Source organism: Leucopleurus acutus (genome assembly GCF_964270905.1).
Source record: "Leucopleurus acutus genome assembly, chromosome: X".
Classification (NCBI taxonomy): Eukaryota; Metazoa; Chordata; class Mammalia; order Artiodactyla; family Delphinidae; genus Leucopleurus; species Leucopleurus acutus.
Genome location: NC_139148.1, coordinates 89,601,215 through 89,609,984, shown reverse-complemented (window position 1 = coordinate 89,609,984; position 8,770 = coordinate 89,601,215). Strand labels below are relative to the sequence as shown.

Below are 8,770 nucleotides of genomic sequence, written 5' to 3'. Positions count from 1 at the left end.
TTATTAGAGTATAATTGCTTTACAATGGTGTGTTAGTTTCTGCTGTAGAACAAAGTGAATCAGCTATACCTATACATATATCCCCATATCTCCTCCCTCTTGTGTCTCCCTCCCACCCTCCCTATCCCACCCTTGTAGGTGGTCACAAAGCACCAAGCTGATCTCCCTGTGCTATGCGGCTGCTTCCCACTAGCTATCTAAAATACCGTATGCTAACACATATATATGGAATCTAAAAAAAAAAAAAAGGTTCTGAAGAACCTAGGGGCAGGACAGGAATAAAGACACAGACGAAGAGAATGGACTTGAGGACACAGGGAGGGGGAAGGGTAAACTGGGACGAAGTGAGGGATTGGCATGGATTTATATACACAGAGACATTTTGAGGAAAAGTCAAAAGAGATTCTGATACATTGGATCTGAGGCGGGAGCCAGGATTCTGCATTTTCAACAAGGTAGGTAGGTGTTTTCGATGCAGATGGTCTGCTAGTAGCTAGCAAACTTTGAGAAACACTACTATATCCAATGTTAAAATTATTTAACAATGGATTGTGGTATAATCCCTCTCTTGCTGTGTTCCTTTTGGAGTGGCAAGTTTCAATTGCTAAAGAATGAAATTATGTGCTCAAGATTATGTATTCAATCAGGGACAGAACTGGGCCAAGAATTGAGGCCTTCTGACTCAATAATTAATGTATTGATTTTTAAGCTTCTGTCATGTGTTGTAGGTACCAAAATGAATAAGATAAATTCTTTGCTTTGAATAGGGCAAGTCTAGTGGGCTAATTATAATGCCTGAAAATGCATTAATTAAGATTTTACAAAGCATTTCCCACATTTCATGTCAACTATAGTTTTATAGTTAATAAAACTATAACGTGAGAAGGGGGACCTTCTCCATAGTTCAGTAGGGAACATAGTGGGGTGTAACTCACTAGAGACTCCAGGGAAATCAAAGGGGCTTTGTTACCTTGAGGACTTCAGCTCACCAGCAGCAGTGGGGCCCTAAGGACACATGAGAAGAGGGAGAGTGTCCTTCAGATACAGCATTACCTGGGGGAGAGTGACACCCACCTTTCAGCTGTCTGGATTTACTTATGGACACACGTGAGAGCTCCCTCAGCCCTCTCCCAAACATTTGATGGGGTTCTGGTCCTGCTAGTGCAGGGGAAAGGGTAGGTACCATCCTAACACAGTTCACACACTCAGCATCTCATCTGATCTTCTCCACAGCCCTGGAAGGCAAGCTTTATCCCCAATTCACTGATGAGAAGACTGTTCGCTACGTCAGTGGTTCTGTAATAACTGCCAGGTTGATTCCTCCAGCTGTGAGTCCCAGAGATAATGTGTTTTACGCATCATTTCACATCCTGACAACAGGAATTTTAAGTGTCTCCACTACCTTCATAAACCCACTGAGCAGTTATTTTGATTGCTTGGTATTTTCCTATGTTTCAAATACTTTATTATTTATTTTATGACAAAAGTAATCTGTGTATTTTAGGGGGAAAAGTACAGGTGAAAGGATAATCTCTACCACCAGCACCCAGAGAAAACCATTATTTTGCTTTTGGTCTACTCAGTTTCAGTTTTCCCTGTACATGGATGTATTGTATAACTTTTTTGTTTTATTTTTTCAAAAACGGGTGGATGCTGTATATGTGGTTCTGAAAACTGGTGTTTTTCTTTATTGTTATTTTACAGTGTACCATGAACATCTCCTCCATGCACGTGGATGAAAATCCCCTACTGAAACACAGAGAGCACTGTAGTTGGATCAAAAGGCTGCTGGTAATGAGAGTGACACCTAAAGCAAAGAATCAGCTTAAGGTTAAAGCACATAGCCTGGCAAATGCCTGCCAGGGAAAGCAGGGTCAGCGATATTCTCATCAGAGGAGTCAGAATTGAAGGCCAAAGGCATTAAAGATATGGGATATCATGTAAGCGCCTCTGGCCCCTACCTCCGCCCCTCATTCCCCTGACACCCCGTTGGCCCCTTGGGGTGAATGGATCCTGTACATCTCTTTGCATCCAATGAAAGTCACCTATTTTCTGTCTTTTCCTTAGCTCTTCCTGAGCCCTTGACATATCTGCACATTCTGTCATCATCTCCTCACTGCCCAGATGCCTTTCCTGTAAGTTGTTCTGATAGTCCTTGGGGGAATCGTCTGTCCCCCTGTCCGTTTTTCTTTTTGCTTTCCGGGGCACATAGTCTTCAGCGGTGCGCTTTTCGGCAGCCCGCGGCTGACTCTCTGGCTTTGCCTGGGATTCCAGCTTGCCCTCACCGTGTGGTTTTCCCTCAGCTTCGGACTTGTCCTGCTTTTCTCTCTTCCTCTCATCTTCTGGTTGTCCCTGGTCTTCTGGCCGTCCCTCATTCTGGAGCTCTCCCTCGTGTTCTGTCTTCCCCTCCACTTCTGGCTTTTCTTCCTCATCTGACTTTCCTTCATCTTCTGTATCTGCTGCATCTTTTGACTTTCCCTCATTGTCTGGGTTTCCTTCATTTTCTGGCTTTCCTTCATTTTCTCTGTAGACCTTCTCCATGTTGAGATTTGCCCTCCTTTGCCTGTCCTAGGAGACAAAACGGAGACAAAGGAGACTGAGGACTTAGGTGGTGAAATACAGGTTCTGATAAGTATTTGCCTCTGTGATTTAAGATCTTCATGGCCTACCCCTATGGGCGGGGTGCACTCCCGCCCATACATTTTCTCCTTTCTTTCCCAGTGTATACAAGGTTGGCACACATGCTAACATGAGCCCACCTTGCAGACACTTCCACAGGTGCTTTTCCCTACATTTAAGTGGGCTGTGCTGACAAGTGTATAAGAGCAGATTTGTCCCTAAACTTTTCTCTGGCCTTGGCTATGCCGGTAACAATTTTAACTGGGTGGTCCCAACTTAGACTGACCCGCAAGAAACCTGGCCAGTTTCTTTTTCCCCTTGTCTACAGTTGTAAGACTTGTAGAACTGCAGGTATAACCAGACAATGGCCAGTTCTCAGATATTAGCGATACTCTGTTATCTTCAAGGACTTCACAGATGCCACACCTGCCAACTCTCACTTCCTTGTTCTCCCCACTGTCTTCACCAGCCATAAAGCACCAGGTTCCCTTAGGGTCCTGACAGAGGCCATGTATTCTGAGACCGGAATAGGGAGGCTTGGAGGAGGGGTGGCAGGTAGTGAACTCCCCAACTACTGCTCAGGCTTTAGTCACTCCTACTCCCAGGGGTCCTGGGGCAGTTGCCCTCTTCCATTGACCTGCACTGATACTGCAGGTCTTTCCTTTCCTTGTCTGGGTTGGTGCCTACAACCACAGACCCAAAGACCTGTAGAGAGACAGGAGACAGATGGTGAATGAGGGATTGAGAAGTGAATGAGTGGCAATGAGGACACTGATTCTTTTCCGACTCTAGCTGTCAGTACTTTCCCAGCTCCTGCCATACCGTTGCCCTTTCCCTTGCTTCTCTGATCCCCCTCTACAGCTCCTCCCTAACAGCCTCCTTTTTTTTTAACCACTGAGAAATGTCAGAGAGAGATTATTTCCAAAGTGTTTCTATGTTTCCCAATCTTCCTTCCAAATTTCTATCTCACTTTTCCTTGTGATGTTCAGGACAGTGATGTTCAGAAGGCATATCCAGTTTTGCTCAGGTCTCTACCTTCCAAACCCTCACCCCAGGGCACCCAGATAGAACGAGCCCATCACTCATTCTGAAAACGGTAATGGTAGAGTCAGGGAGCACAGCAGAAATGTCCAGAGCATTCCTGCCACCCCTTCCCTTTCCACATACACAGAAAGACCACATTTTCCTGCAATGCAAGAGACAAATTATTTCCAAACTCATTAAAAATTTTGGTCCATGTTACCTCCTCTCAACTCTCCCTAGTTCAGGAGTCACTCCTGCCCTATAGGGAGCTGGTCTCCAGACTGAACTTCAGTCCACCTCCTCTGTAGCATCTCTCCTGCTCCCCTCCCCCTCATCCCCCTCCCCCCACATCCCCCCCCCCCCTGCAAAAAGGACGAAGGTGGAGAAGAGCAGGCCTGGCCCCTTTGCAAGGGGGTCTGCCCTCCCCATCCTGGGTTCACAGGCGTTGCCCTCCTCCTTCCACCCTGGAAGGATCAGGCCATTTCCCCTCCATCCCCCTCCGCTAGCCTTTTCCCTCTGTCAGATGTCCCCTGATAACCTGCCTCCTAAGAGATCCCAACTGGTACCCATTCTTATCCTCTGGCTCCTCTCCATCTCCTCCCACCAAGCCCTCCATCTCTTGCACCAAATGGATGGGCATCAGGGAAGGGGTAGAGAGAATCTAGTCCTGGACCTGCTCTGGTCTTTGCCCTCTGCCACCCCCACCCCAGGTGTTCGCAGGAGGCAGTGAATTTGTGACCATCTCTCAGGGAGATGCCTCCTTCTCACATTTCTTGCTGCCATAAGCCAGTACTTATCCAGGGAAATAAGAGATGGTACCCAGACCTCTCACCCAACACTCACACAATTTTCTGCGCCAAAATAAATAAGGGTGGGAGGAGGGTGGCATCTGGAAAGCAGACCAGATCCTGTGTAGCCTCTATCTGTTACTACCCCTACCTCAGGTGTCCCCTTCCCCACTCTGGCTAGTACCGACCTGCGACCTTGCGGGGCTATAGGGCAGTTGTCCCCTTGGTCCCTCAGTCTGAAATCTATCTTCCTCCACGGAAATAGGGAGCTGATACCTGAGAGGGACTTCTGCACGCGTTGGCTCCCGATCACATGAAGGAAACATCACCAGTGGGCTCGGGTCCCTAGTTCTCCTTCCTGCAGGAAGTGCCTCAGGAGTCAGCCCCCTTCTTCCCTTCACTGGCCCCCTCCCACCTCACCCTTCTTCAGTATCCTCCCCTGACCTCTTGAGGCCCTGTCACTCATTTTGGTCATGGCTAATCCCAGAGGTCAAATGGGGCCCCTTCTTCCTGTGGTATGTATTTGTTCTTCTGTCTTGTCAGGGGTTGCGTCTTCTCCCAGGGCTACTGGCCCCACTGATCCATCTCTGTGGAATTTCTTTCTTTCTCTCGTTTGATCTCAAAGCACCCACCCCCTCCATCTACTTCTCCACTCTGACACTGGTGCTCACTCCTGTCTTCCAGACCTTCACATAAGAGGTACAGGGTGCATTGGTAGGTAGGGAAGCAGGTAGTTGAAATAGGGATTTTATTTTCTTCTAAATAATTTTTTTCAGTTTTATTTAACTTATTTCCCTCACCATGTGTTACTTTTATAAGCAAAAAGTTAAATAAAGCTATTTTCATTTGGGAAAAAGAACATGTTTAAGGTAGAGGAAAAACCCAACATCCCCAAATTGTGAGAGCAACTTAAGTTCCTAGTATTAATTTTTACTAGAAAATAGATTTGATTGTCTACTTACAAAAGAATTCTTTAAGTTTTCATAAATAGCTGGTTCTTTCATGTTCTACCGAAAATACGTGTATTTAATGTTCCCAAACAATAGCTGAGTGTTAAGTGCACTTGCTGGAACATGATGGCTAACACAATATCAGTCTTGAAAATTTGGCCCATGGCTATTTTCATTCAGAGGTTTAGCTGTGCTGCAAGGCAGCTGAGGATCTGAGGGGTGCCGACATGCTCTGATCTTCCCTGCCCTATCAAGAGGGGAGGAATATGCTGTCCCGACCCCTTCTCACCTTTCAGAGCCTCTCATCCTTTGCATTCAGGCACCTGACTGTTGCTTACCCAAAAATATACATGGAGAGGTGACCAAGGTGGTGACTTCAATAAATGCTTTTGGCTCCTTCCCTCCCTCCCCCAAATTCCCACAGAGATTATGCAACTCCAGCAGAGTTGGGAATGCTGTTCTGACAACTGGAAACCAAAACAGATCCCTTCTAGACCCCTGCAGCAGAGGGTTTCCATAAAGCCTGTAGAAGTGATTGCTGGGGGGAGAGCCTCCAGACCTGCTTGCTGTCTACCCTTATTCCCAGTGCCCAGGTGGAAACTTCCTTGACCCTGTCTACTGCTTACCACCTAACTAAGGAGATGCAGCCTGCTGGGTCTTTCAACTCTATTATTTTTACCTCCAGGGCACCTAGGAGGAGCCTAGCCACGCTGAAGAGTTGCTGCCTGCAAGTCCACACCCACCCTGGTGCTCTCTCAGCCAGATTTAGACCAGTGTCTAAGGAACTCTGACAGACTGACCATTACTGATTGACCTAGACCAGGTGTTTTCAGCTGAGGAAGTCTGTGGACCACCTGAAATAATGTGCAAGGTAGCATGTGCTTAGAAGGTAGTAGAGTATGTAGACTTATGAAAAGAAGAGCTGTACCCTAGGAGCCTCAGAAACCCTGATACATGATCAGGTTGACATCATGAAGAAGCAGAAGCTATGAGGTAGAGAAAAGACAGAAGAAGAAGGAGCTACTTGGGAATGAGACAGGAAGGAGAAGAGACAAATAGCAGCTGAGCTATGTTAGAGGGAGAGCACTTACTCCTTGGGTTCAGGCATTCTTAACTAAAGAAACCCCTGGAGTTATGTTCAAAATAATGTGCGCGTGTGCGGGGTGGTAGGGTATACACATTTTTACTGGGTGTGTACATTTGCCTAGGATAGGATCCATTACTCTCATTAGATGCTCAAAGGGGTAATATAAAAAAAAGGGAGAAGGTCAACTGGCCTAGAAAATATATTTTCATATACATCTTTTTCTCAAATAGGACTATGTCTATTTCTTAGGAGAAATTAACAGAACAATTAGCCATTTTAAAGTGTACAACTCAGTGGCATATAGTACATTCATGATGTTGTGAATCTATCACCTCTATCTAGTTCCAAAACATTTTCATCAACTCCATACCCATTAAGCAGTCACTCCCAATTCTCCTCTTCCCCTAGTACCTAGCAACAACTAATCTACCTTCTGCCTCTATGGAATTATCTACTTTGGATATTTCATATAAATGGAATCATTCAATATTTGACCATTTGTGCCTGGCTTCTTTCACTTAGCATAATGTTTTCAAGGTTCATTCACATTGTAGCATGTACAGTATTTCATTCCTTTTTATGGCTGAATAATGTTTCATTGTATGTCTATATCATATTTTGTTTATCCATACAAACATTGATGGATATCTGGGTTGTTTCCACCTTTTGGCTATTGTGAATAGTGTTGCCTTAAACATTTGTGTATAAGTTTTTATGTGGATGTATGTTTTTATTTCTCCTGGGTATATGCCTAGGAATGGAATTGCAGGGTCATATGGTAATTCTATATCTAACTATTTGGGGAACTGCCAAACTGTTTTCCACAGTGGCTGCAACATTTTGCATTCGTACCAGCAATGTATGAGGAGGGTTCCAATTTCTCCACATTCTCCAAGGCAATTGTTAATTTCCATTTTTAATTTTTATAATCCTAGTGGGTGAGAAGTGTCTTTGATTTTCATTTTCCTAATGACTAATGATATTGAGCATCTTATCATGTGTTTATTGGATATTTATATATCTTCTTTAGAGCAATATATATTCAACTCCTTTGCCCATTTTTAATTGGGCTTTTTGTTGTTGAATTGTAGGAATTCTTCATATATTCTGGATACTTATCAAATATATGATTTCCAAATATTTTCTCCCATGATGTGGATTGTCTTCACTTTCTTGATACTGTCTTGTGATTCGCAATACTTTTAAATTTTTATGAAGTGCAATGTATCTGTTTTTCTTTTGTTGTTCATGCTTTTAATGTCATATCTAAGAATCCATGGCCAAATCCAAGGACATGAAGATTTATCACTTTGTTTTCTTCTAAGAGTTTTAAAGTTTTGGCTCATATATTTAGGTCTTGGGTCCATTTTGAGTTAATTTTTTTAATATGGTGTGAGTTCATTTTTCTTTATGGCTTTATAAGATTTAAAGATTCTTTTGATGGCAGTGCACAACACACTGTCACGCAAATGAATAAAAGGCATTTTTACAAAAAAATATATTACAATTTACCCCCTTGATGTCTTGACATCTGTTTTAAGTTCAATTATTTGGGATATTTGAGTGGCCCAAATAGTAGGGGATATTTACAGAGAGTAGGGAATAAGTTGCCCTAAACAGCATAGAAAACATTTTATTGTGAGAATTAAGAGAAGGAAAACAGGGGCTTCCCTGGTGGTGCAGTGGTTGGGAGTCCGCCTGCCGATGCGGGGGACACAGGTTCGTGCCCCGGTCCAGGAGGATCCCACATGCCGTGGAGCGGCTGGGCCCGTGGGCCATGGCCGCTGGGCCTGCGCGTCTGGAGCCTGTGCTCCGCAACGGGAGAGGCCACATCGGTGAGGGGCCTGCGTACCGCAAAAAACAAAACAAAACAAAAAAAAAAAAGAGAAGGAAAACAAATAGAAGAATGAGGAGTCTTTGTAGGCCAGCCATAACCAAATTCCCTATTTATATGGTGATAGCCAAGAAAACAGATCTGAAGTTTTCAGGGTCTCTAACAATATTTTTGGTAGACTTGAAAAGTGTTATAAATATGAATTATATATTTTATGACAAAAAGATCTTGGTAACAAGTCCAGTAGTTATGTTGTTGGAGTGTACGAACTGATAGTTTAGTAAAACATATAGAAAAAGTTAGTGGTATTTATAGCCAAGGAGAAGGGGTAGTTGTGTTCATGGTCAGAGACGTAAGACAGGAGGTAGTGGTGGGAAGTTGGAGTGGGGGAGTAGGATTAAGTGCTAGAGAGTGGGAGGTCCTCTTCCCAGGTGGTTGAGGAGTGGTCTAGGAGGTAGTTGCCCCCTGA

At 44.4% G+C, this 8,770-nt stretch overlaps 1 protein-coding gene across 1 annotated transcript; it reads right to left on the bottom strand.

The window, feature by feature from the left end:
- Positions 1-1,920: 1,920 nt before the first annotated feature.
- TCEAL5 (transcription elongation factor A like 5) lies at positions 1,921-2,541 on the bottom strand (the record flags this gene model as incomplete). Its single annotated transcript, XM_082865025.1, has 1 exon — positions 1,921-2,541. One exon carries the CDS (start codon positions 2,539-2,541, stop codon positions 1,921-1,923), a length of 621 nt encoding a protein of 206 aa, XP_082721151.1.
- Positions 2,542-8,770: the final 6,229 nt, after the last annotated feature.